Below are 26,443 nucleotides of genomic sequence, written 5' to 3'. Positions count from 1 at the left end.
GCACACAGGGGTACAGGTTGTGGCAGAATGGGACTCCTGGAAGGAAGGCTTCTGCCTGCATCCCTTCTCAGTCCTGCCGTCCATTTCTAGATGGAGAGCGGCAGGGCCACAGCCCTCACCCCGAGTTGGGAAAGAGTCGAACCCTAGCAAGACTTTGTGAGGGAAGGCGAGAGGGGCTGCAGCCGCATTCCACTCATCCTCTGCCTGGGCTAGTGAATGGCTCAAGGTCTCCAGTGGGCTGGGGCCAGGGCCTTCTGGAAGCACAGCATGGCTTCAGGAAGACTGCCCTCTCCACCCTGTCGAAGTGCCTACTTGCTCCGGGGGTCCTGAGATATGACCAGTGTGAGAGCCAAAAGGGGGGACCCCCTTCTCCTTGGAGGACTCTGAGTGCAGCAGGCGGGGGAGACCACAAGGACCTGGAGGCATGGTCTAACATCCTGCTGCTGGCCTGCAGGAATAGCTCATGGACTCGCCATGCCACACGTGGGCCAGGCAGGAAAGCATTCCCATTTTACTGACGGGGACACTGAGGCCCAGAGGTGTTGCAGGCCTTGCCCAAAGTCACATAGCCCTGGAACTCATAGCCCTGGTTCTTGGACCAAGTTTCTTTCCCTTTGTCACTACTGTCAGTGCCCTGGGAAGGAAGGGAGCTGGCAGGAGGCAGGTGGGTGCAAAGGTGATCCAGGGGCTTGTCGGGGGAGGAGCAGGGGCAGGCACTTCCGGCCTGGATCCAGGGTCCAGAAGCTCAGGGTACTGCTGCCAGGACAGGAGCGAAATGGCCACCGCCTCCATCAGCCTCTGCCAAGTAAACTCTTCTCCGTTCCTTTCCTGGGCTCCACCACTGCTCCCAGAGGCTGTCTCACTAGGTAGGGAATGCTTTCACATTGCGGGGTGCACCCCCTCAGCCCCTGTGAGCAGGAACTGTCTCTGACTCCAATGTGCACTCAGTTCCACCACAGGCTGGGCATTCAGTAGGCGCTCAAAATGCAAGAAGGGGGCAGGTGGCTGGTGGAGGGGGTGACTGTGTGAGAACAAGGGGCGGTGGGTGGTGGTGGAGGATGAGATGCCGGGGGCCGCTCCCCATGCAGAGGGCTTGGCGCCGAGAGACACCCTATGGGGCTTCCACCGGGGGCTCGAGGCCTCTCGGTCAAGCTGTGGTCCTGACAGGGTGGTGGCTGCCCTTTCCACATTCTGCTGCGAAGGATGGATCCCAAGCATGTCCCCTGAGCCCAACCCAGCTCTGGTCATCCCGGCTGGCAGGCCACATGCAGAAAACCACGGAGTAGAAAAACCTTGTTTTATTCAGCCCAGGCCTGGGCAACCTTACTCTGTGGTATGGCCAAAATATAAAAAATAAAAACCAACAACCAACAAAATAACGTGGTAGGGGAGAGTTAAGTACACGGTGGGGCCTGGCATCCGGAGTCCCTGTGGTTTCGGTCCCCGTTCGCTCCCTGAGGCGGGCAGGGAAGGATGCTCCTGCGCGTCCAGCTGCCCCTGCCTGTGAGTGGGGGCTGGGCCCCTCGGGCCGGGCCCGTCCTGGTGGGAGGCTGCCTGGGGAGCAGGGCCTGCTTTGGAAGGTGGGGAGGTGGGCCGGCTGTATACATCTCCCTGGGATCAGGATCTAAGGAAAGAAAGAGAGCAGGTCAGCGGCAGGCTGAGGGGCAGGGAGACCTCCCTCGACTGTCAGCCAGGCTCCCCCCCACCTCCCCAGCTGAGCGCTTCCCCTCCACTCCCCTCAGTCATGGGGGCTCAGGGAAATGGGCCTTGTACCCCCAGCTCTAAGAAGAAGGGTTTCGCGGGCTCCCACCCAGGGCGTGGTCATAGCAGCACACTGCCCCATGCCCTGAGCTCCAGACTGTTTTCTGGGCCATTAGCAGAGCTGCTACTGTCTGGAAATACTTTCTTACTTCTTCTAACTCAGTACTTTTGCGGGGGAAGGCCTCCTTTTCCCTCTTGAGAAACATGATTGAAACCCACAGGCGTCAGTCCCGTGGCCTTTCTGGGAACGCTGTCCAGCTTCCTGTGCGCTGGCCCAGCCGCCTGCCTGCGGTCAGGGTCGCGGAGACGCGCTAATGAGACCTGAGCCTCTCCAAGCACTTATGTAAAGGGCTCGGAAGGAAGGGCCTCGGCATTCCCGGTGCCCACAGGCCCTGGGGGAGCTGGAGAGGGTGTGGGGCAGCTGCTCTGTCCACCCTGCTGAGAGGCCCAGCTCACGGTGCCTCCCGGAAAACAGGGGGCTGTTTGGATGCTCCTTCCCCAGCAGCAGGAAGGACAAGAGGGCGTGTGGGCTCCCTGCCTCCCTTGCTCCCCGCTCAGCCCCCTTTCCTCTCGTATGGCTCCTGCCTCCTTCCCGCCCGCCCCTGCTACTCCTCCCCTCAACTGCTTCCCAGAAAACCTCTACTGTTTAGGTGACCCCTGGACTTGTAATGGCTGAAAGAGACAAGCCCTGAGGAGCAAGAAGGTGCTGGAAACCCAGGCCTGCCAAAGGGCTAGGTTGCCAGGGATGGGGCAGGAGTCGGTCGTTCCCAGGTCACTCCGTGACCTAGATAATTCTGATCTAATCCCACTAATGAGGAACAGAATCTCTGAATTGAACCAGAGGCTACTGTTCTCACAGTGCGGTGAGGGGCTGTGAACAGTTAGCTTAGTGGTAGCAGCCAAGGGTGAAGCGGCTATCTGTAAACACACACAGAGCCCTCACATACCAAGCCCTGACCCTGGCCACATGCTGAGCCTTAATCCTGGTCACACACTGAGCCCTAATCCCGGTCACACTCTGAGCCCTGACCCTGGTGACAGGCTAAGCCTCTCATATCTGTGAACCATTAATAAGCAGGCATGTTTGGGGAAAAATGCTTCTCTGGGCCTTGGAATCCCTGCCAGTTGTCCCCTAGCTGATGGACTACTGCTCTAGAAGACTATTCTTTTTTTCTTTATTTTTTAAATGGAAGAGAGTTGCTTTGACCTGATCAAGCATTTAAAATTCACACAGAGTGCAACTGCACTTCTTAATGAGTTTGTGAGCAGGCAGTCCCTAGTACTTCACATGAGGGATCAGGAGAGAGGCTGAGGGCAGCTGAGGGGCCACGCGCAGAAGGTCCGGGCACAGAGATTATCAGCTCCCTCCACAACGGGGCCCAGGGGCTGATGACCGATTAGAAGTGACTCCAGCCAGAATCGCTTCTAATCTGGGGCTGCTTCATTCAGTCCACCTGACAGGGACACTGAGGCTCACATAGCTGCCATTCAGTGAGCACCAGTGTAAGGGCTCTGAAACACGCAGAGACATCTGTCAGGCCTTTCAATCCGCCTCACAAGCCTGCGTGGGAAGTGTTGAAGAGAAAAGATCAGAGAGGTGAGGTGAGCTGCCTGAGGTCACAGAGGGAGGGAGTCACAGAACAAGCCCTGCACCTCCTCGATGCCTCCTGCTAGTCTCCAGCTGAGAGACGGGGCCACGCCCCAGATCAGTGCCTGCAGCCCGAGCGCCTCCCCCATCCTGAGCACTGAGCACAGACGAGCCGTCTCCTGCCCAGCCTGTGGGCTGGTCCAGCTGCAGCCATGCGTGGCCATCAAGGTGACCCACAGGGCAGGCATCCTCCGTGTTTCAGGTGGCCCTGCCTGCTCCTCGAGTAGGAGCGGGGTGGGCGAACACTTACTGGACAATTTTGCAGTTTGTTGTAGAAACGTAGCGACCTGTATAGTGGATGTTGCATCTCACTACGTTGTTGGTGAAGTCAGACTCCAAAACGATGTACTTTGGGTTCACATGTACCTGGAGAAGGAAGGGAACAGATGGAAAGGGATCTGATCAGGGGGCTGTGCTTCACCTGGTCGCCAAGGAAGGTGGAGAGGCAGACGGGCAGACACACAGGAGACGAAAGAGAGGGAGACGAGGAGATGGAGCCAGACCACGCCAGACCAAGAGACGCCCTGACGCAGAGACGGGAGAAGCGGCAGAGACACCGAGAGAGGAAGGAAGAGAAGCTCAGAGTCAAAGAAAGCGCCATCAGATCGCCCTTCTTGGAAGACAGGAGGCTTCCTCAGCCAGGGCTCAGGACAGGGGGCCCGGCACAGCGCGTTCAGAGCCACTGCCCCAGGGAGCCCAGCAGTGAGTGAGGGGCTGGGCAGGGATCCCTTGCCTGGTCTCCCTGACTACGAAGCCTGTACCCTTTCACCAAGCATGCCCATCTAGATGATCCACTGATGGCCTATCTGATGCCAGGTGGCATCTCCTGGCCTGGAGCCCAAGGCACCTGACACTCAACTGAGATGATGAACCAAGCATAACCTGGCTGAAGAGGAGCTGTTGGGACACGAGGAAGTCTTTAAAATGTTGGACTGACAGGGGAGGGCTTCATTAGGTTAGGCCACACCCAGCCTTATCTGCAGAACATTTAGGAAGCGATGCAGTGATGTTGTCTTTAAGTTACATTTCTTAGAGGCAGGAACTGGGCATTACATGTCTTGAATCCTTGGAACCTAGAACTCAGAAGGGCTTTTGTGTGAGTTTGTTAAGTGGATGAATGAGGGAAGAAAAAAGATACCCTAAACAATGCTGGCCCCTGGGTGAGGCTGAGCAGAGGCCTCACCAAGCCCAGTGAGAGGTGCTCAGGACGGGGCTGCAACCAACAGCTTCTGGGTTGCTGGGTTCTGAACGCAGCCGCCTAGCAACCCATCTTTGTGCAGGTTAAAGCTGCTTTCCAGGCCTACCTTCTCTGCTCTTCTTTTACTCCAGAGTAGAGAAGAGCCCAAGGAGCCCAGTACAGTGAGCCCCACCCTGGCTTTGCACCTGCAAGAAAGAGGCTAAGATCTGGCTTCCCCAGGTGAGGTTGTGATGACCTGGCCCCTGCCCAGCCTGCATGGAGGCACCACGCTGGGTTCTGTGCCCCTGACGTGCTTTTCTACTTGTGCCCCCAACCAAGGGGCACTGGGGTGACTGGACGTGGAGGAGGGGTTCAGGCCAGAGGGGATGAAGCCCTTGGCTTTGTAGGGGGTCCTGTGAGGAGCTGTGTCTCAGGGAAAGGCAGTGTCCTCTCCCAGATGGCACAGAGCCTGCCCTGCCCACATACAGGGGGATGGACTACATGGCTCTCCAAGTCCTCTATCACTTACGGAAGAGAGTCACCCCCTCCTCCAGCATTACCACACCTGGGCTGCAGTTTCCCTGCGTTTTTATGGGAAGAGGCTGTGTCTGTCTGAGATTAAGACCTTCAGACGTGAAGTGCAGACCTCAGGGGACAGCATTAGTTGCAGAGCAACAGGAGTGTGAAGGAGAAGCCTTAGCCGGGAGATACTGGCCTCCCCTTTCCCCTGCACCCTGGGTTCCAGCTTCAACTACTGCTTCCCAAACAGACTTAACTCTTTCACTTCTGTTCACTTGACCCAGAATCCCCCCGGCCTCCTAGACCCAACTCAGGTCCCTACTGCAGGAAGTCTACCATGATTGCCCCATTTAGAGTGCTCTTGACTGCCTATGAAATCTAACACCCAGAGGGTGTACACCAGAATGTGAAGCTTATGTCAGGGGTGGGGACATCAAGTTGGAGGACTGCCTCCAGGGGCCCTACCTTGAGGATGTAGTTCCCGGGCTGTACATCGGTGATGTCAATCCACTGGCAATCGATGTCTGCGTTGTATGTGTCATAGCAGCCTGGGCTCAGGCCCTAGGAGAGGGGACAGGAGCAGAGGTTGGGGTGCGGTGCACTCCTCAGAGAGCCACCCCATGCCCACTTCAGCAGCCTGGGGCCTCCTTGCTCTGTGCTTCGTCCTGACCCTGGGCCCCCGGGCCCCCGCCCCAGGTAGCTGCTCAGCATGGCTCTGCCCTGTACTAGGCTCACTGGGCAGATGGACCAGAGCAATGAGAGATGTAAGAGCCAGAAGGAGGGGTGAAATGAAGGTGGGGGGATGCTTGGGAGAGATGCATGGATGAATGGACAGAGAGGCAGGGAGGCAGGATAGATGGACGCTCTCTGGACAGAAAGATGGATTTGGGGGCCCGGTTAGGCAAATTAAGCCATCCAGACTTCCTTGGAATGTTCCTTTTCCTTCCATGAGCGGACACCCCTGGAAATGGAGGTGCAGGGCAGGCCCCGAGGAACCCTGTGGTGGCCTCAGGACTGGTGAGAAGACTCTGGAGGAGCTGAGTGGCCAGGAGCCTTGGCACTAGCCCGTCTTCAGGGTGACCCAGCCTCCCATCTCCAGGCAGCTCTGCCCCATCCTCTGGAGCCCGACCCCGCCTCCCCAGCCCGACCTGACCTGACCTGTGTGTGAGAGGTGCAGGCATAGCGCTTGAGGTTGCCGAAGTCACAGGTGCTGTCCTCCAGGCAGAAGCTGGCCTTGTGACCCTCGGCCACCTTCTTGCCTGTGGCTGCGTCCAGCAGGTCGTAGTGGCTGAACTCGTCCATGCTGTGGTAGTGCCTGGGTTGGGAGAGGGAGCAGGAGAAGAGGGCTGAGTCGGCCCTGCCCAGCCTGCTCCCCTCCCGAGATGGTCCAGGTGACCCTGCCTCCTGACCAGCCTGGGCTTCTGGGCCTGTGTCCCACAGGCAGCATCTCTGGTGTCCCCGAGCCAGGCACCCTAGGAGGGCACCTCCTCAGGACCCCTCACTCCTCCCTGGGCTCCTACCTATAGTGGCCTCCCTTGGGCAATGCCCTGCATTCTAGATACTTCCATCTCCTATCCAGACCGATCCTTCAATGTCCCATTTTCCAGCCTAGCTTTTGCTAAGGCTCCACTGAAAAGTCCTTGTCCCAGTGACGGATTCTTGGCAGAAAACACCTCACGGGGCCCTCCCCCAGCACCGCCCCTGCCAGAGCACTCGTGGGGTGCAGGGTCCGGGCCCAGGAGAGGGGCGGCCGCTCACTGGTGGCAGCTGTGCCACTCCCAGGTGTGCCGCGGCCGGTTCGGGAGGAAGTCCGCCGTGCCCTGGTTCTTCACACGCTGGGGGAAACGCAGCAGCACGCGCACATCGTAGTCGGTGGCCTCCGGGGCGTAGGCTGTGCTGTGGGGACAGGTGGGGAGACCGGAGGGGGCTCAGGTACCAGCCAGAGACACCCCGCACGGGCCGTCTTGTCCCTGAAGGTTTTCAAAGCTGACCCCTGCGCTGCAGCCAAGGCTTAAGCTGCTGCCCCTCTCTCCTGGCCGCCTCCTCCCCTCTGCCATGCGGCTGGAAGCTGCCGGTGGGGACGCTCTAAAGCAAGGCCTGATAATGACCCTCTGAGGATCCCTGATGCCTGCTTATGACTCTCAGTTGGGGACAGTCCCTGAGCGTGGTGGCTCAGATGGTAAACAATCTGCCTGTAATGCCGGAGACCCAGGTTTGATCCCTGCGTTGGGAAGATGCCCTGGAGAAGGGAATGGCTACCCTCTCCAGTATTCTTGCCTGGAGAATCCCATGGATAGAGAAACCTGGTGGGTTACAGTCTATGGGGTCGCAAAGAGTAAGACACATCAAAATCTTCGGAGGGCTTTTTAAAAAACAAGCTTGTCCAAGATTCTGACTTCCCCCCTCCGCCTACACCCTGGGTTCTAGCTTCAAATACTGTTTCCCAAACAGACTTAACTCTTGCACTGATCTGTATTTTTGTCTGTTCTGTTCACTTGACCCAGAACCCAACCAGCCTCTTAGCCCCAACGCAGGTCCCCTCCTCCAGGAAGTCTGCTGGGATTGCCCCACTTAGGGGGTTCTTAACTGTCTGGGAGATCTAACAACACTGCCTCCAACACACCCTGAGCCGGGCCTGTGTGAGTAGGCCACCTCTCACTGATTGTGTGGCTTCAGGGCCAGCTATCTGACCTGTTTTGTTGGGGGAGCATTGGTTGCAGACTGCCTGCTCACAATTCACTTGCTGTCCCCCAGTTGCCAACTGAGATGGGCCTTGTGAGGAGGGAAGGGAAAAGAGAGAAAACTGGGAGGCAGCAGTGAGGGGACACATGCCCACACCCCCCGTAGGTAGGAAAAAGGGCTGACTGCAGGCTTCCCCCTCTTCAGCTGACTGCGGATAGCTGTCTTGGCCAGCCTCAGGGGCACTTCCCTAGCAATCATTAAGGGCTGGGCCCTGAGGCCAGAGGCAGGAGGTGGCCAGTCATGGGGATTAGCTCTCTGTGAGAAGATGTCTGGACACCAGGCGCTGCAGGCTTCTGTCTGCCAGGATGTAAGTCCCTTGGCCTTGTCTGAGGGAGACTTGGAATTTGTCTCTGTCTGCATTGGAACAGAACATCCTCCTTCCCTGTGTTCAGCTAAATCCTGCCCTTCTGTTGGGCTCGGCACACCGTGGGAACCCATTAGGGTCTGGGTTCTAGGCCCAGCTTGGCCACAAACCCGCGGTGAGACTTGGAGCGAGTCCCTGCGCTCGTCTGAGTCCCGCCTGCAGTCTGTGAACTGGCACAGGTCTGCGGCCCACGCTTTCGGCCATCTCCGAGGGCCCTGCCGCTCCAGGGCGTCGGTCCTGCTGCATTTTCTAGGTCTGTATCCCACGCCCAGCCTCCACGGACGCCTCAGCCCCTGCCAACCTCGCCTTCCTCTGGCCTCGCACAGCTCCGGCCTGCCAACCACCCCTTCCAGCTCTCCTCCAGCTCCTGTTGCTTGGGTCTGGGTGAACGGCTGCCTTCTTCAGCTAGATCAAAAGAGCCCGGACGGAGCCCCGGCGACCTCCTCCCCAGCCCGCCTAGGGGCCTAGGTGTGGGCACACGGGATGTTCCATGAAGATGGGAGTAATGGTTTGGTTTTGACTCAGAGTCCTCAACGCTCAGCCTCAGTGGACAGCCATGGAGACTGAGCTCCTGTTCTCTGTAGCACCAGCAGTACCACGGGGCTCTGTTCCCAGGTACGAGGCCTGAGTGGGCAGCCAGTTGAGGGGCTCACATGCGGTCCTGGACCTCTGCCAGCTCTCACACTGTGTGTGGCCAGTCTGTAAGCAGACAAGGAGCTTGCACCAACATGTAAATCAGCTACATCACTCATAGAGCCCTTATCTCTTCTGTCTCCTGCATTGGCAGGCAGGTTCTTTATCACTAGCGGGTGTGAAGATGAAATGTCATTAAGTTCCTTGCAGGGTGATGTATACATAAAAGCTGGATCTCCCCATTCCCTTCCCCACCTGAAACCCTGGGGGCAGACAAGGCCCACCAATGAGAAGGCCAGGGTGGTGCAGCCTGCAGGCAGGTTCTGCGTGACTCCCAGCGACTGTCCGCACTTCATCTCCTTACCTGGCCAGGCACTTCTCCTCCGCAGCACAGCGCAGGGAGTACAGGTGGGCTCTCTGGACGTAAGTGGACGCTTGCACGTAGTTGGGGTCTGGGACCAAGTCAGGGAGACCTGGAGTGAGGAGTGAGAGAGAGAGAGGAGGGAGCAAGAGCCTGGCACTGAGGAGGGTCAGGGTTAAAGCCCAGAGACCTCCCCAGCCCCAGATGTCCTTGGTCATTCTCAGTTCTCTACACTGGCTGTCACCTCCTCCTGGAAGCCTTCCAATATGTGTGTAAGTGAGCTGTGTTACATGAACCATTCTCTCTAGGCTCAGGTGTGGGGTCAGGGAGGTCAGGGAGTAGGGGCTCACCTCCAGAACCCCATACTGTGGGGACCACTGACCACTGGGAGAGTGGGGACTTCAGCAGGATTGGGGAGACTAGGGGGCAGATTCGGAGAACCAGAGAAGACAAGAGTGCTCTCGGCAGGGGGTGTAGCATGAACAAGGGCCTGGGGGCAGGACCGGTGAACCAAGCAATTTCCTGATGCAGACACTCCCCGTGGTGTCCTTATTTCCCAGGGCACCAGCCTCCAGACACTCTCTGCTCTTCTCTCCGCTGCAGCTGGCTTTCTTCATGAACTGCCAAGAGTGAGCCCTGGGTTTCCAGCCCTCAGTGGGTACCAGAGGCTCCTGGGCAGAACCAGGTGAATGGCGGTTGGCAGAAGTGAGGGTGGCCAGGAAGGGATGGGCTCACAGGAAAACACGTCCCTGGAACAGGCTGCTGACAGGGCAGGATTCTCGGCTTGGGCGCCCAGCCCGCCTTGCTCAGGATTCCTTTCATCCTGTCATTGGCCCCTAGAGCGGACCACACCTCGTCTGCAGCCTCTGGCCTCCAGTCTGAGGAGGGCCTGGGGCCCAGTGCCCAGGGGAAGTCTGGAGTCTTGTCCAGTCCCTGGATCACCTGTTCCTCCGGTCAGGCTGTAGCCAAGGGTCTGTCCATTCTGTTCCCCACCCCCACCCCCGTACATAACTTCATCCCAGTGAGTTATTAGGACTAAGAAGAAGCCGAACTCAGGTGTCCAGACCCTAGCCACACGGAATAAAGAATGAAAGATCTTGATGGTGGGTGTGTGGAAGGGGTGGGGTGGGAGGTGGGCAGGGGGACTCCAGAGCCCTGGGCTCCGTCCCAGCTCAGCCACCAGCTTAAAGGGGAATGGGCCTGGGCCTCCACGTCCCCTCCCTTCCTAGGTTGCTGGGCTTCTGGCAGATGAATGATAAAATGAAGCTGTAAGCTCTTCTTAGCTTCTTTCAAGCCCTCTGTTTTTGGGGGGCAGGCATGGTGAGGGGGCTTGAGTCATGCGGACAGGCTTCTAGCCCCTTCTTCTTGCTGCCAAAACCCTCTTGTCAGCTTGCAGGTCCAGAAGATGAGACAGAAGAGGGGGATGCTGGCTTCTGAGCCTTTCCCAGAGGTTTCTGCCTGCCTGTCACCCCTCACAAATACATCTCTGGGGCTCCCAGGCCTTACCCCTGCCCACCTAGGGCCCAGGCCTCAGGCAGGAGCAGCCAGTGTGATCTCACCTGCTTGGAATGAAGAGGAAGTGTGGAACACAGGGGTGGGTGGGGATGCGGTGGCTCTGGCTGATGGGGGCTGTCTTGGCCAGCCGCGGCCGTTACTCAAGCCCCTAGGAATGCTGCAGTCATTTCCCCAGGGAGCGTCAGGCCCCGAAAGCAAGGGCCACCTCCGTATCAAGCTGTTTCTCACTCTGGTCCATAGAAGCTTGTGGGTGGGGGAGAGGGGGCGGTGAACAGCCAGGAATGGCTCCCCTCCCATGACCAAAGAGCCTTTCCCTCAGCAACATGTGGTGGTGGGTCAGCCGGGCCTGAAGCTGCATGAGACCCACATTTGGCACCAGGCAGCCTGCCACCCCCACCCCAGGCCCGATTTCAATAAACACTGCACAGATGACTCTACAAAGCTTTCTGGCCCGACCCTTCCTCTCAGTCCAGGGAAGCTGGAAGAGCCAGCTAAGAGGCTGGGGGTACTCGGGGCTGGTGCACTCCTGGCCTCTGACTGTGCCTTGACTCTGATCACATACTGAATTCTGATCCTGGCCACACACTGAACCTTGCTCCTGGTTCTAGGCTGAGCAAAAGATGCCCATTTTCCTCTTACTGTTGAGGAAGCTCAGGTTCAGGCAGGTGCCTCCTGCTGCAGGAAGGCTTCTCTCATTGGCAGTGACATTTCAAGCTGCTCATGCTTCTGCCTCACTGCTGGATTTCATCATATTCACCTGTGTCTGCTCCCCTCCAGTCTGTACTCCAGAGGGCAGGGCTCAGTCCCCACTCACCCCCTCAGCATGCTTCAGGGCTGACTGACTGTTAAGCTCTCAGTCTCTGTCAGGCAAGTTTCTTTAATGATCAGTAGCTTCATACTTTACTGTTCCACTCATCCAAAGCGTGCTCCTCACCTTGTCTCCCTCAGGAAATCACGGCACACAGTGGTGCTGGGGGGAAGAGAGGCTCCGAGAGGGCAATGAATTTGCCCACAGTCACACAGCAAGTCAAGGAAGCCCCAGGAAGAGCTTCCAGGTCCCAACCTCTCCTTCTAGGGCTTTACGTGTTATTTCTTCTTTTTATAAAAATAATTTTTTTTTTTAAGTTATAATTTACACAGAGTCAAATGCACAGATCTTAGGCATACAGTTTGATAAGCTTTGACAAATGTACACAGGGTGTTAGAGCCACGACAATCATGCTATGGTCTGTTTCCATCATTCCTAAAAGTTCCTCCCTGCCCCTTCTCAGTATATCCTCCCTCCCTCCCTCCTCCCCAGGAAACCACCGCTCTGCTTTTTAATCATTTTAGATCAGTTATGCCTTTTTTTAGAACTTAAATGGAATCACCCTGATCATTATTTTATGTTGTTCTGCATCCCTTGACCATCACAGGGGTTCTGTAACTCCCCTAATTGGCTCCCCCTGGTCCGCCCTCCTCCACTGTCACACCTTCACTGCTGTGGGGGAAGCTACTGGAAAAGACAAGAGTCTAGGCTGGGTCCCCTCAACCCCCTTAAAACCCCCCACTGAGGTCTCTGGGAACAGCAGGCCCCCTCCCTCAGCTGGTATGTTTTCCCAGGAAGGAACAATGCCTCCTTCTCTGCTGCTCTCCCAGGAGGCATTCCATCAGCAGCCAGGCCTGCAGGCTTGGGCTTTCAGCCTCTCCATAGGGGCCTGGGTATGTGGGTGGGCTGTGTGATGTTGGAAGGGGGCTGAGGGAAGGCTTGAGTGGGCGCTTGTGGATGTAGGGGTAGGGGTTCCGGTTTATTACCTCTGGCTTGTGGGGTACATCCAGGCCCTCCAGACAGAGTGGCCAATGTTGCTTAAAGTCCAGTTCCAACCAGACTTGTGCTCACCTCTCTTCCCCACCATCCTAAGAAATGTGCACTTTAAAAGGAAGATCCTGGTCATCGAGTCATCAGAAGGCAGGGAGAACCTTCAGTCATGGGATGTAATTTTGTGGGGGTGGAGCTGGGATCTCTTATGCAGAATGTATGGAGTCAGCCAGCCTGTGGATCTGGCACTGGAGACACTGTAAAGTAGTGCAGTGGGAAGTTTCTCTGGAGACACTTGTTTTTGTAAGGGCAGAGAACTTTATAAACTTTTATACATGCAGAGAAATGAATTCTCATTTCATGTCACTGGTTTGTGCAAAGCCGTTCTCATAATTAAGTGTTTTTAACCTTCACCCTTACCCTGACCCTTAGACATGTCTTTGAACATCTGTGTCTCTGTATAAAATTGGAAGTGGGTATGCATCCGTGAGGTATACAATGACATTATCTTATGGGTCTCATTCTGTCTCTTGACTTCTGGTCAGTGCTAACTTTTAAGATATGTCAAGTTCATTGCCTGTCACTGTGACTGCGATTCCACAGTTTATACCCTCCATGACCGATCTAGCCAGTCTCCTGGGGATGGGGTTGACCCCTCAAAGGCTGGGCGATGGGCTTGCTCAGGCTACCCAGGGAGGCCCGGTCACCTTGATTGTCCTGCCGTCCTTGCCCAGGAGGTAGGCAGGAGCCTGACTTCGTACCCTACCTTCACAGGCCTTCTGCGAGGCCCTGGGTGGGTCTGGCCCCTGTCTATGCCTCACTGCTTCCATTAACACAAACTGACTGTTCTCCACCTCACTCAGGGCCAGCGGCCCCTGTGAACACTCTTCCCCAGAAACAGTGTGCTGGCCACAGGGGTTCAGGCTGCACAGTCTGGACTGGGATTGGGAGGACACGGAGTCAGAGGGCGAAGGCCCTTGGGATGGTCAAAGCTACGCTACTCATCTGGGGAGGGGCTGGGTGTGAGTGAACCCAGTCCCAAGGCCATTCTGCAGGCAGCCTCTGGTCTAGAGGAAGTCCCTTGGCCTTGGGGACCCCCTTGGACCCTCCAGGCTGGGAGGACACAGAGTGGAGGGACAAGCGCCAGCGCTCGGCATTCCCGCCCTGCCTCTGGGGTTTCCTCTCTGTGGGACCCAGGGCCCCTTCACACTGCCTCTTGGGGGTCTGATGTCCTCCCACCTCACCCGGGCTAGGCCTGGAGCTGCCAGCTGGCCCCCACACCAGCCTGTGGAAGGCTGAGGACTGTCTTCCTGCTCCCTGGCAGGACGCAGCTGGGGCCTTCTGGTGGGAGAGAGTCCAGGAGGCAATATCTGCCATCTCGCCCCGCGCCTCGTGTTCCAGGTCCCGGCCCTTCTTTAGGCTCAGTTTCCCCACGTGGATGGTGGGGAGATTAGAGTAACCGTCCCTTGAGAGCAGGTTTGATGGCTCCATAAACACTTGGAGATTAAAATATTTTTCAGGAGCTATTCAGGCCATTCCCCAGCTTTGGGCAAGAGCCCAGGACCTCTCACAACCTCTGCAGACGATATTCTAGCTGCCAGGAAATTCTCCCACCGTCTGACCTAAATCCTTCCTGCTTTAGGAGGAATCTGTTCCCTCCTGCTCAGCGGTTCCTGGCGGCCGCCCAGAGCGGCGGGTCTGAGGTTACATTCCCTCCACGTGCCTACACCTCACCTGTTTTCCTCTTGGCTTCCTCTTTCCTATGAGTTCCATAAACCTCGTCTCCTTTGAAATCCTTCTCCCCAGCTTCCTGCTCACACGAAGCAGCTGAAGGCAAATGGAATGCCAAAGAGCCCTAATCTCTCAAGCCTGGGGCTGGAGGATAAACAATGTCCAGCAGGAACCGGTCAGTGGGTTGTGAAATATGTACAGAGAGGGATGTTTTGGCCCAAGTGGCCCGACTCCAGAGCAGCCCCTCGGTGGGGAGAGCAGGAAGCTCAGAGAGCATGGCCTGGAATAAGGATGGGCCGGGAGGGCCTCCGGGGCGGGAGCTGGCAGCTCTGGGTCCTAGGAAATGATCATCTAATAATCAGGACATTAAACTGTCGGTGCCACACACCTGGGTGACCAGCAGGCAGGCAAGGTTCTGCAGGATCCACTGTGGCCCACCGTGAAGGGCAGTACAGTCCAGGCAAAGGAGCTAGGATGGTCACTGAGCCTAGCCCAGTGACTTCTGTGGCTCCCCATCACCTACAGAAACAAGGTCAGATTTCTCAGGGTGGCCGCCAAGGCCTTCTGTGGTCTGACCTTAACCTGACCTTCCAGAACTCTCAACCCTAAGGATCAGGAGGAAGCTTCTAGCACAACTGACCTTTTCTGCTCCTGACCTCTGACCCCACAGCGCCCTTGCCCTGGGATTCTCGCTACACAGATACACACACACACATATACCCTTATACGGGGTACGGTCTTGAGGCCCCAAAGCCTACCTCGCTAGCCGTCCTCTGCCACCACCCAGTGCCCCCCCTTCCTCCTTCTTCTAGCACCCATCTGCTGCCCCCACCAGACCGGGAGAGGCAGTCCAAGGGCAGCGATGGCCTCGCTACTCCGGGTGACTGTTCCAGACTCAAGAGGAGGGCAGGCGTGTTCGTTCAATTGAGCAGACTACCCAGAAGTAGCCGGGGCGGAGCTGGAGGAGGCCACCAGGGGAGGTGAGCTTACCTGCTGCCTCCTGCCGCCTCCTCACACCCCTGGATCACTCACACTCTTCCCAGCGTGAACACGCCCACCCACCCCACCCACAGGCTCCCTCTTGCAGGCCCTGCCTAGTGCCCTGCCCCCACCTCTAGAAGGCTCTGCAGATCCCGTGGTCTCCAGGGTTCCCTTGCTGCCCTTCAGACCCTTCTCAGTGACCTGAACTTTATATCTTTCTTAGAAAACCCATGGACGGCTCATCTCAGCTTATGGTGACTTCACCCTTTCAGCCGCACAGGACACAGCCCTTTCCCTTCATGCCTGACCCCTCTCTTTCTCTTACACCCCACATCTGATTCATCAGGAAAAGCTCATCAGCTCTATCTCCAAAATATATCCTGAAACTGACTGCCCCCCACCTCGCTGTTATCCCCCGGCCTGGCTGCTGCTATCTCAGCCTCAATCTCTGTACCAGCCTCCTCTCAGACTCCCCCTGTCTGCCTCCACGCAGTCCAATCCCAGCATAGCAGAGAGACCCTGCTTAAATGTCACTATAGTGGCTCCCCCATGAGTGGAGAGTCAAAGTCCTCACAGTACAGGACCTCCATGGTCTGGACCCTGTTACCTCTCTGACCTGCCTTCTATAAAGCCCCCACAGCCATGCCACGCTGCTCCAACCACGCTGGAACACACCTGAAAGTTCAGGGAATTCCTACCTCAGGGCCTTTGCACTGGCTGGCTCTTCTGTCTGGAATGCTCTACTGGCAGATAGCTGCATGGCTCACTTACTTGACTCCTTTAAGTCTTTGCTCAAACGTCACCTTCGAAACCCACCCTGACACCTTTGCAAGCTCTCCCAACACTTCAGAGCTCCCTGACTTTTCTCTTTCTCCACAGCACTTACCTTCTATTATTTATTATGTTCACCCATGAAGATACAAGATCTACAAGGACAGCAATTGTGTCTCTTTTCTTAACCTCATGAATGCGGTTAAGCGCTAGACCAGCACAGTGAAGGCACTCCACGAATATTTGTTGAATGGCTGCATTTCCTCATGAGATGGTGTCTGCTCTCCTCAGCCAGCCTTCTGTGGTCTGGCCTTAACCTGGCCTTCCAGATTTCTTAACCCTAAGGAGCAGAAGGCAGCTACTAGCACAGCTGACCTTTTCTGCCACTGACCTCTGACCCCACAGCACCCTTGCTGTGCAGGCACTCACGCACCCTTCATCGGGGCACAGGCTTGAGGTCCCAAGGCCTACTTTGTTAGCCCTCTGCCACCACCCAATGCCCCTCCCTTTTCCCTCTTCTACTGTCTGTCTGCTGCCACCCTGCTGTGGCCCAGGTCTCTCTGCACAGCGTGTTCTGAGACCTGGAGAGCTGGCAAGAGAAGGAAGTGGACCTGGACCATAGCATCCTGCCTGCCTGAGCTGAGGCCCTGGCGAGAACAGGGATGGGTTCAGGGTGCCCCTGAATTCCCTGGGCCCCAGCTTGGGGCCTGGCACCTGCACGCCCTCAGCGAGCCTGAGGACAAACACCAGCCTCCCACAAAGGGTCTGTTGGCACTGCCTATGGGAGCACATCCTTCATTATCACGTAGAGGCTGGGACTGACTCCAAAAGCCCTTTCTTTTCAGAAAGGATTAGCTTTGGGCCTGGAAAACCATGGTTGCCATTGGCCCACGACAGGGAGGAAGGGCGGCTTGTCTCCTGAAACTCAGGTGGCTGACGCTCCTCAGGCCTCGACTTCCCCCGAGCACCCTCCTGCTCTGGTGTCCTGATGCCCTTGCTCCATTTTCAGGTGATGCTGAGATGCCCGGGTTCTGGGTGCCCGTCAGTAAGGGGGAGAGGGACCCAGGTGCAGCCTGGGCCTGTAATCCTGAATCTAGACAGCAAGGCCCTCTGGCTCCAGCCGCCTGTGGGGAGGAGGCTGTTAGGTCAGGGCAGGGGAGGGACGGGACCAGCCTCTCCTTCCGGCCTCCCTCCCTCCCGAGCAGGCTGCTGCTCCGCAGGAATGCTGGGCACAGAATTGGAAGCAGGTGTGGGCTGCTCGGGCCGACCACCGGCTCCTCCCCGCCCTTCCTCTCCTGCCTTTCCAGCCACTGCCCTGGGGAGTTTTCCATGTGTTCTTGGCTCGGACAGGAGTCGCGTGGACTTGGGCTGGGACTACTGGGGAGAAGTGCCCCATCAGAGGTGAGATGCCCCTTCGGAGGTGAGAGGGAATTGAGATGGGGGCACCTAGAGTGGGAGAGAGGGGAGGGGGCGAAAGGCTAGAACCCCCTGTGCCGGCCCTGGCCAAGTGCGGCAGTAGACTGGTACCTCTCAGGCCCGAAGTGCCTTGCTGGGCCGCCATCCCAACAGGCTCTGTGGGGCCTGCGAACTCAAGGCAAAAAATCCAACTTTTTGTGTCTTACGGGGTTTAGATCTGAGAGATGAAGGTGGAGATACCCTTCCTTGAGGGGCAAGAGCAGAAGGGGAGGTTGGAGCGGTTTGGTGAGGGGAGTCAGCCTGGATCTGAGCTTGGCTGCTGATGAGTTCTGGGACCCTGGATGAGTTACCGAACTTCTCTAGCCTCAGCTGCCTCCTCTGTAAAGTGGGGATGATAATACCCCACAAGCTTGCTGGGAGGACTAAAGGAGGAAACAAAAATCTGGCATGGTGTCTGGGGCATACTGTGCATGCTCAGTTGCTTCATTCGTGTCTGACTCTTTTGTGACCCCATGGACTATAGCCTGCCAGGCTCCTCTGTGCATGGGATTCTCCAGGCAAGAATACTGGAGTGGGTTGCCATGCCCTCCTCCAGGGGATCTTCCCGACCCAGGGATCAAACCTGGGTCTCCTGCATTGCAGGAGGATTCTTTATTGTCCTAGCCACCAGGGAAGCCCTTGATACACGTTAAGAGTTCAGTAATATCAGCTGCAATTATAATCATTTAAAACGGGAGCTGTCTCTTCCTCCAGGGATAGTCCAGTTTGAGAGCAGGGGGAGAGATGTGACCCTCAACTGGCAGATATGAGAGGAGACAGGAAGTCTGCCTGCAAGGAGGCTGTCCCCAACACAACTTGTTTGTTCCGACACCAGTGACCTCCGATTGCCAAACAGGAGAGCAACAAGAGGACCCAGGCCCTCTGTCTGACCCTTTACCCCAACTTCCTCGGCCTGAGACTCCATTTCTTTCTGAAGGAGCAACTTGGGACAACTTCAGGGAAGGAAGAAGGCGTGCTGAGCTGTGATTCTGCCTAAACCAGCCACCAGTTAAAGCAATCGTGGGCAAGCTGCTTAACCTCCGAGGGCCTCAGTTTCCTCATCTGCAATATGGGAGTAATAGTAACAACAAGGGTTGTTATGAGGATTGTATGTGTGCTCAGTCGTGTCCTACTCTTTGCAACCCCATGGACTGTAGCCCGCCAGCCTCCTCTGTCCATGGGATTCTCCAGGCAAGAATACTGGAGTGAGCTGCCATTTCCTTCTCCAGGGGATCTTCCTGAACCCATGTCTCTTACGTCTCCTGCATTGGCAGGTGAATTCTTTACTACTAGTGCCACCTGGGAAGCCCGTTATGAGGATTAAACGGCTCTAACTGTAAATTTCCAAGAACAGAGTCAGGTGCTGTCCGCGTGCTAGTTAAACATTTTGGAGTCTGGACTGGAGATGATAGGGCTTCACGCTGACAGCACAGTGCGAAGGTGTCCTTTGCTTCTGAAGCTGTGCACACTCTTTCTCATCTCACTCCGTCACAACCAGTGCTCACTGCCCAGAGCACAGTAGGAGTCAAGTGTCTGCTAAATGACCAAACGCATGTGAGAGGTAAGCCTCAATACGTGAACCCAGGATGGGGAGTCATACAGACCCAAATTCTGGTTTCACTACTAACAGGTCATGTGATAATCAGCAAGTGAACCTGCCACCTTATCTATGAAATGGGATGGATTATCAGTATCTGGCTGGTGGGGTTGCTATGGGAATAAAGAGAGATGATGTACAAATATAAAGTGTCCAACATACGCTAGCAGATTTATTCCCCCTGGAGGTGGCTGGCGGAACTGGGGTCTGGCTCGCAGGTGGCTTGAGGGTGGGGTCCCCTCAGTGTCACGAAGACATGACAGGCTCAGTGTGAAGTCTTGGCTCCACTGCATCCAGCTGTGAGACCTCTCCGGGTCTCAATTTTCTCATCTGTGCCACTGGCCTATGATCCCCACATCTCTAGGAGGCTGTGGGGTGAATGAAACTGCACATTGAGGCCACTAAGCTCAGCGGGTGCTCCTCTGCAAATGGCTGGAGATGTGATCACCATTCCTGCCTGGGGGCTCTGACTCTTGATGTTTGCTGGGTGGAGGCCTGCCCTGTCTGCCCTTGCATCTCCTTCAGGCCTTGTGGAGGTGGGTGGGTGACTTGAGTCAGGAAGGAAGGTCCCAGAGGGGCAGGGAGCAGGGGGTGCAGCAGGGAGCCCAGGCTGCTCTCTTGGGCGCAGGAGGCTGGATGGAGAGAGGTGCCTCAGGTTCTGGAGCAATATGCTAAGGCATTTGCGATTTTGTGCTGAAGGCCTTGGGAGCCCCAGAACCTCATTGAGCAGGAGAGTAATGTGGTGAGCAATGCCAGGGTGTATCTGCCTCACATGTAGGATGGACTGGAAGAAACCAGGGAGAGGGCAGTCACAGCTCCAATTGGCTGTGTGACGATAGGGCTGGAGGAACCAGGCCAGGCACGGCTGGCACAGCCATCAGAGGTGCCCTGGGAGGATGCCCTCCAACTGGCTGTCCTCCCAGGGTGGCTGCTCCACCTTATTTTCACAGGTGGCCAGAACCAGTGAAACAGGCCGGGGGTGTAAGTGGGAGCCCTGGGAGAAGAGGCATGGTTTTCTAGGGCCTGGAGTCACCTTAGTCTGCACAAATATCACCAGATCAGAGGAGCTGAGGCTGTGGGAAGGTGGGAACAGGGACAAGGAGGTCAGGAGGAGAGGGCCCGGTCATGGGAGATGGAGGGGCACAGCTCAAGGGGTTCAGTGAGGCCTGGGACGCAGGCACCCCCATCCCCAGGCCTCTGCCTGGATTTGCTGGGACAGTCAGGCCAGGTATGTGATCTGGGCTCCTGTTTCCTTGCCTTCCGTCCAGTTACACGTTTCAGAGACAACGGTATTGCAGGAGCCCTTGGGTCCCCCTCTCCAGGGTGGGAGGGAAGAGGGTACAGGCACCCGAGGAAGAAACCAGGCTCTGGACAGGCGCTTGGAAACCATCCAAACGTGGAGGCCGTGGGCGGTGCGCACATGTGTTTGGTATTGTGAGGACATGTCCACGCCCGTACACGCACGGGCTGCCAGCGCCCAGCCTCAGACCCCTGGGTGTGCGGCCAGGAGGAATGAGGTCAGCCTCAGAGAATCCGCCCTGGACTCCCACACCAGGCCTGGGGGTCTGATCTCAAGCACAAAGCTTGGCCTTCCCCGAGCCGGGATTTTCCACGGTCCCAGCCTAGCAGGATGGGAAGAGGATCAAATGATGGAGGAGAAGGTACTGCTCCCTCTCTGGCCTCTCTGTGAGCCTGGATTTAGCCTGCACCCCCACCCACACACCATACCCCCCAGGAATAGGGAAGGGGCACTTGGAGGGTGCTGACAGCTTGCAGCAATACTTGGGGACCTACTCCTCCTAGAAGTCCTCCCTTGTTCCTAGTCCCTGACTGGGGAGGCCTTTCCTCTGGCTCCCCTACACCACCACCCTCTCCCCACCCACCCAGTGCCTGCCCGATCACAGCCCTGAGATGCCCCCTCCTCTATGCCTCCCTCGGGGCAGGGCCTGGATTCAGCTTGGCATCTCCTTCAGGGGAGAAATGTCTTTAATCTCAAATGAACACTGGGGCTCAGGGGCAATGGCCAAAGGCCCTCCTGAGCACCAAGCACCTCCACTCCAGACATGGCCTTGCCCTGGTCAGTCTCCCTCTGAACCTTAAGACCTGACAGGCCACAGAAGGGCCTTAGAAAAACCCACTGGCTTGGGGCACAGACGTCGAGTCCAAGGCCTGGCTCTGCCAGTACTGCTATTTGAGGCCTGGTTTTCTCCTCCGCCCAGAGGTGGAGCGCTTCTGGCTGAGCCCCACTCCGCGGTCTTGCATTCTAAGAAAATTTACCACAGCAGTTTAGTCTATAGGTAAAACGTGCTCTCCTCCACAGAGCTCTAGCAGGGGCTGGTGCAGAGTGGTACCACACACCATTGCAGGGCTGCTGCAAGTCCTGCGGAGGATCAGCTGCAGATGAGGCCGTGAAATCCTTCATCACATCATAGAAGGGCCCTCCCTCTAGCTCCTGTCTTGAGCACCTGCAGGTTCTCAAAATGGGATTCCGCATCCCAAGTTGAAGGCTGTGCCTTGAATGTGAGGGAGAGCTGGAGCTAAGTCGCTTTAGTCGTGTCCAACTTTCTGCGACGCTATGGACTGTAGCCTACCAGGCTCCGTGTCCATGGGATTTTCCAGGCAAGAATCCTGGAGTGGGTTGCTATGCCCTCCTCCAGGGCACCTTACTGACCCAAGGATTGAACCCACATCTCTTACATCTACTGCATTGGCAGGCAGATTCTTTACCACTAGCATCACCTGGGAAGTCCTGGAATGTGAGGGAATGAGTATTACCATTGGGGACACTTCCCTCCCCTAGCCTTGGGCTCCAGCAGCCCACAGAGAGACCAAAGTCCCCACCCCTGCAACCCAGCAGCAGCCTTTCACCCAAGGTCAGTATGGCTGGAGACAAGGATGCGTCCCCATGTGGACAGAGGCAGAGGAACAAAGGCTGGCGGCGCAGGATCTGTGCCCCTGAGCCCCTCAGTGCTTAGCCCTCACCTGGTGGGCCTGGCACAGCCACCCTGGTGTGGAGCAGAGAAGCAGGAGTAATGCATCAGGAGTATTAATTGCAACCTGAAAGAGGCAAGGCTGACATGGAACGCACACGCATTGGGGTCTGAATGGAAAACCTTGACCAAAGCTGACTGTGGACTTGCAGAGACAGGAGCAGGAAAGGGAATTCTAGGAGGGCAGAGGTTAGGTCAATGGTCATTCAGCCCTGGCCAGACCACTCGTGGGCCCTTGCCAAGGTAGCCTACAGCGTGTGTGTAGCTGCTCATCTGAAGAAGGCAGGCCGCCCCTTCCACTGTGCAGATAGCTTTCCCAAGACTAGGTCATATCTTCAACCTCCCCCCACGCCCCCATCCCTGTCCACAACTGCCTCCAGAGACTCTTCCCAGCCTGGGGTGCAAAACTTAAGAGGGCACCTAAAATCTCAGCAACTAAGGGAAGTAATATTTGAGGCAATATTTAAAAAAAATCATCAGTACTGCAAAAAAAGAAATCTGATGACGAAAATATCAAAATTTCAAATAAAGACAGATCGCTATTGCTAATTTTCAGTTTTTCCCTGGCTTGAATACAGTCTGGCATGGCACCATTACTGATTCTATTTCAAATTTTGATATTTTGTTCATCTTTTTTTGGCACTGATTTTTTGATCTAAAAATGCACTGAAATATTAAGTAGATTACTAAGTTTTCTGGCGCCCAGGCCAGTGCCTCACTTGCCTCTCTAGTCCGGGCCTGGCAGTGTCCCCTGAAGGAACCCAGGGTGGTCCAATCTGCTCTCCTGTCAGGCCAGACCCTCTCTTCTAACCTCCTGTTCATTCACGCCAAGCCCACCTATGCCCAGTGACCGGGAACTTGTCACACCTCCGGAGGTGTCCCCGAAGCCTTTCTGATCCGGATGTGTCACCCTGTGAGGCTGGCAGAGGGGCACCTCCAAGAGGAGGACGTGCCCCAGTGGGAACGAGCGAGAGGCGGGGAGAGGGGCTCCTTTATATGTCCTCAGATGACCCAAGCGTCTCTTGCCAAAGCCTGTCCAGCCCCTCCAACCCCTATCCCCCCAGGTCAGAGCCTTGGCCTGCCTGGCCAAACCCTGGCGCCGATGGGGATGTGCGGCCGGTGGCGAAGGCCTGGGAAGCACTGGGGCTGCCAATGGGGGCGAGGGTGGGGGTCCTGACTTAGCAGGCGGGGGAGGCCTTCTGTAAAGGATGGACGAGGCCCCCGCCGGGACGCACTCACCTCGACCGTTCTGGTTGGGCCTGTACACGCTGCCCACGCTCAGGCGGCCCTGCTGCGCGCCGTTGCGCTCGGAGCCCGGCGGGGGCGCGTCGGAGCTGCGCACGGGCAGGTAGGGAGGCTCCAGCACGCGGAAGGGGGGCTGCGGCTCCACGGCCCGCGGCGGGCTGTAGGCCTCGGGCGGCATGTTGCCGTAGGGGGGGTACCAGCCGAGGCGGGGGTCGCCGCCGCCGTACGTGCCGCCGTTGGGCTGCGCGGCGTCGGGGCCCGGGTCCGGGTAGGCCGGCTCGAGGCCCGCGGTGCCCTCGTGGTACAGGCTGTGCGAGTAGCGCCGGTCCAGGCCGTCGGCGGGCTGCGGCGCGTACGGCCTCTCCGGGGCGGCCGGATAGAAGCCCTGCGGCGGGTACTCGGGCTGCTCCTCGCCGCCGCCCGCTCCGTACTCCTCGTAGCGCGCCCGCGGCTGGAAGGGGTAGACGACGCCCGCCGAGGCCACGGCCGCCGCGCCCAGGCCGCCGCCCGCGCTGCGGTAGTACACGTAGCCCTGGTCGTAGGTCCGCGTCGCGGGGTCGTACGTCTCGTACTGGCTGACGAAGGGCGCCTGCGGGTAGGGGAACTGCTGCTGCGGGAAGGAGGACGGCTGGCGGTAGGTGCTGGCGAAGGCCGAGGCCGAGGCCGAGACCGAGGAGGCGGAGCCCCCGTGCCGTTGCTGGGAGACGGAGGTGCGGGCCCGGGCCATGCCCGCGCCGTCCCCGACGGCCACCTCGCGCCAGTTGTCGGGCACTTGGCCGAAGCCGAAGGGGTGCCGCGCTTGGCCGCGCACGGTGTCCGAGCCGACGCGCCCGGGCAGGGGCAGGGGCAGGGACGGGGCCTGCCGCCGCCGGAGGCCCCCCTGGCTGCGCCGCGGAGGGGCCTGGGGCGCGCCCGCCAGCAGCACCCGGGAGTTAGCCTCGGAGCCCTGAGGCCCCGGCGGCAAGTACTCCGCGCCCGAGTTGAGCAGGCTGTACACCTGACCGTTGTTCTCCCACTGGATCAGCTGCCGCCAGCGTCCCGGGTCCGAGCCCTGCCCTGGCGGCGCCTGCTGCCCGTGCACCAGGACGCAGACGCAGGCGCCCCACACCAGCGGCCAGCCGGTTAGGGCCAGAGCCATGGTGGCCCCTCTGCGGAGGCCCGGTGGACCGAGAGGCTCTCAGGAGTGGCCCCCCGTGCGTGCTTCTCTTCCCACGGCCTCGAGGACAGGACGGCTCCTTGCCCGCCCCAGCTCTAGCTTTGTCCATCCTGGCCTTGTCCCGAGCGGGACGGCTCCTCCGATGACAGCATTTCGAGGCCAAGGGGGTCAGGGCAGGGCAGGGGCGGTGCCCAGGGCTGCACGAGGCTCTCTGTAGGGCACCGGGCAGGCAGGGCCGCCTGGGGGCCTTACATGGCCAGCCTGGCTGTGGCTGGCCGCGCTGGGCTGGCGCTTTCCCACTCTGAATGAATAAGCAACAGGCTGGGAGCTTCGGGAGGTTTTTCGGGCAGCCTGGTCCGCCTGCCGGGGCCGCCTCCGCGGGGCCCTAGGGCCCGCCGGGTTTTAGCTATGTGGTCTGTCCCACAGCTGCCGCGCTTGCTCCCTCAGTCCCTGGAGCTCCCAGCCAAGCCGCAGACCTGCCTCTAAGCAAGGGAATGCAGTAGGGAGTAGGAAGGAGGCCTCTGGGGACTCAGGCCTGGTGAGTGGGGCCCTGGCAGGCATAACAGGGCTGAGGTGTCCGTACTACTCTGGCCGTTTCTTTTTGCTTTGGACCCAGCATCCTGGTTTCTTATCTAGGCTTTAATGAGCCCCTGACTCCTGTCTACTCCAGCCTCTGCCCAGGACACCTGGGCTGCTAGTCTCCAAAGCAGTACTGAGACTTCCTCTTTGTTGGTGGGCCTTCTAGGGGGATATGCTGAATTCCACCCTCTTGTGGGGAGAGGCTGAACCACTCTAATTCAGGTCATCAGGTGCGCCTTCCTTCATCGGGCCTGAGCACAAAGAAGGTGGGGCTCCAGCCTTTTCCCTCTTGGCACACCCCTGGGCCTTACTCTCCTGGTCTGTAGAATGGAAGTTTGCCTTCCTGCTGAACAGAACTTGTGAAAACATGGGAGAGATCAATTTCCTGCCCATCCTGTCATGCATGTGTGGCTTCTGTCACACATCTCTGAAATCGACATGGCCTAGAAATAGCCTGAGTGTGTACCTGGATAAAATGAAATCCAGGGGCTGTCTTTGATGTGGGCTAGGAGTCATTGGGCGGAGAAGGCAATGGCACCCCACTCCAGTATTCTTGCCTGGAAAATCCCAGGGACGGGGGAGCCTGGTGGGCCGCTGTCTATGGGGTCGCACAGAGTCAGACACGACTGAAGTGCCTTAGCAGCAGCAGCAGCAGGAGTCATTGGGAGGCACTCTGTGCTGTTTGCATGGAGCAGCAGCAAAGAGGATTTGGGAGAATGGGCCTACTCCAGTTGCTGTGGTTAAGTTGCTGGATAAACTTGGGCAAGTCTTTTCCCTGTTCTGATTCAGTCACCACATCCGATCAGTGGAGGGTTAGACCAGATGGTCTCCAAGAGGGCTTTGGCAGGTTCTCTGTTCTCTCAGCAGAAATAGGAGGGGCCTCAGAAGTTTGAACACTTTGGAGTCTAAGAAATGTCTCTGAATGCCTCCCCTAGGCTGCCTTCTTCAACCCTGGTCGTGGGAACTGGAGGGCAGAAATCCCCCTCTTGGGCTTATACATCCAGGAGGAAGAACCTGCCCTTAACTTGGTCTCTCCAGATTCCCCTCCTACTTTGGAAACGCCTGGAGACCACTTTGGGAGGAGACAGCCAGAGTGGACATTTCTCAGAGACCCTGGGCCCCTGCTTCCTCATCCAGCCTGCTTGTGCTCCCCCATCGCACCGTGCTTCAAGATGACTCAGTGCAACCATCTACCCTCCTTGTCCAGCCAGTGACCGCTCAACACCAGCCCCTCTGCTCCCTCATGTGGGGTTTGATCTCAGTCTCTAGACAGGACTCCTGCAAAGAGCAACCCATTTGGTGCAGGACCTCGAGCCAGATGTTGAGGGCCGGGACCGGCAGGGTTAAGCCTTCCCTCCCTCCAGCCTGCCCCCCTGCAGTGCTGGCCTCAGCTGCTTGGAATCCCTGGGGTCCTGTAGGG

At 57.6% G+C, this 26,443-nt stretch overlaps 1 protein-coding gene across 2 annotated transcripts; it reads right to left on the bottom strand.

The window, feature by feature from the left end:
- Positions 1-1,279: 1,279 nt before the first annotated feature.
- LOXL1 (lysyl oxidase like 1) lies at positions 1,280-24,801 on the bottom strand. Of its 2 annotated transcripts, XM_055418175.2 has the most exons (7): positions 23,283-24,790; positions 9,209-9,317; positions 6,864-7,001; positions 6,264-6,420; positions 5,571-5,666; positions 3,660-3,775; positions 1,280-1,624 (listed from the first exon to the last, which is right to left on the bottom strand). In XM_055418175.2, the coding sequence occupies exons 1-7, from the start codon at positions 24,424-24,426 to the stop codon at positions 1,618-1,620; spliced, it is 1,767 nt and encodes a 588-aa protein (XP_055274150.2). In that variant the 5' UTR covers positions 24,427-24,790; the 3' UTR covers positions 1,280-1,617. The 2 variants fall into 2 exon arrangements, with proteins under 2 accessions (XP_055274150.2, XP_088685639.1); XM_088829513.1 differs by lacking the exon at positions 6,864-7,001 and having other exon boundaries at positions 23,283-24,801.
- Positions 24,802-26,443: the final 1,642 nt, after the last annotated feature.

Source organism: Moschus berezovskii, chromosome 21, assembly GCF_049115385.1.
Source record: "Moschus berezovskii isolate FMDL1 chromosome 21, NW_MosBer_1.0, whole genome shotgun sequence".
Taxonomy (NCBI): domain Eukaryota; kingdom Metazoa; phylum Chordata; class Mammalia; order Artiodactyla; family Moschidae; genus Moschus; species Moschus berezovskii.
The sequence above is the reverse complement of the archived record's forward strand: the minus strand, read 5'-3'. Positions and strand labels throughout refer to the sequence as shown.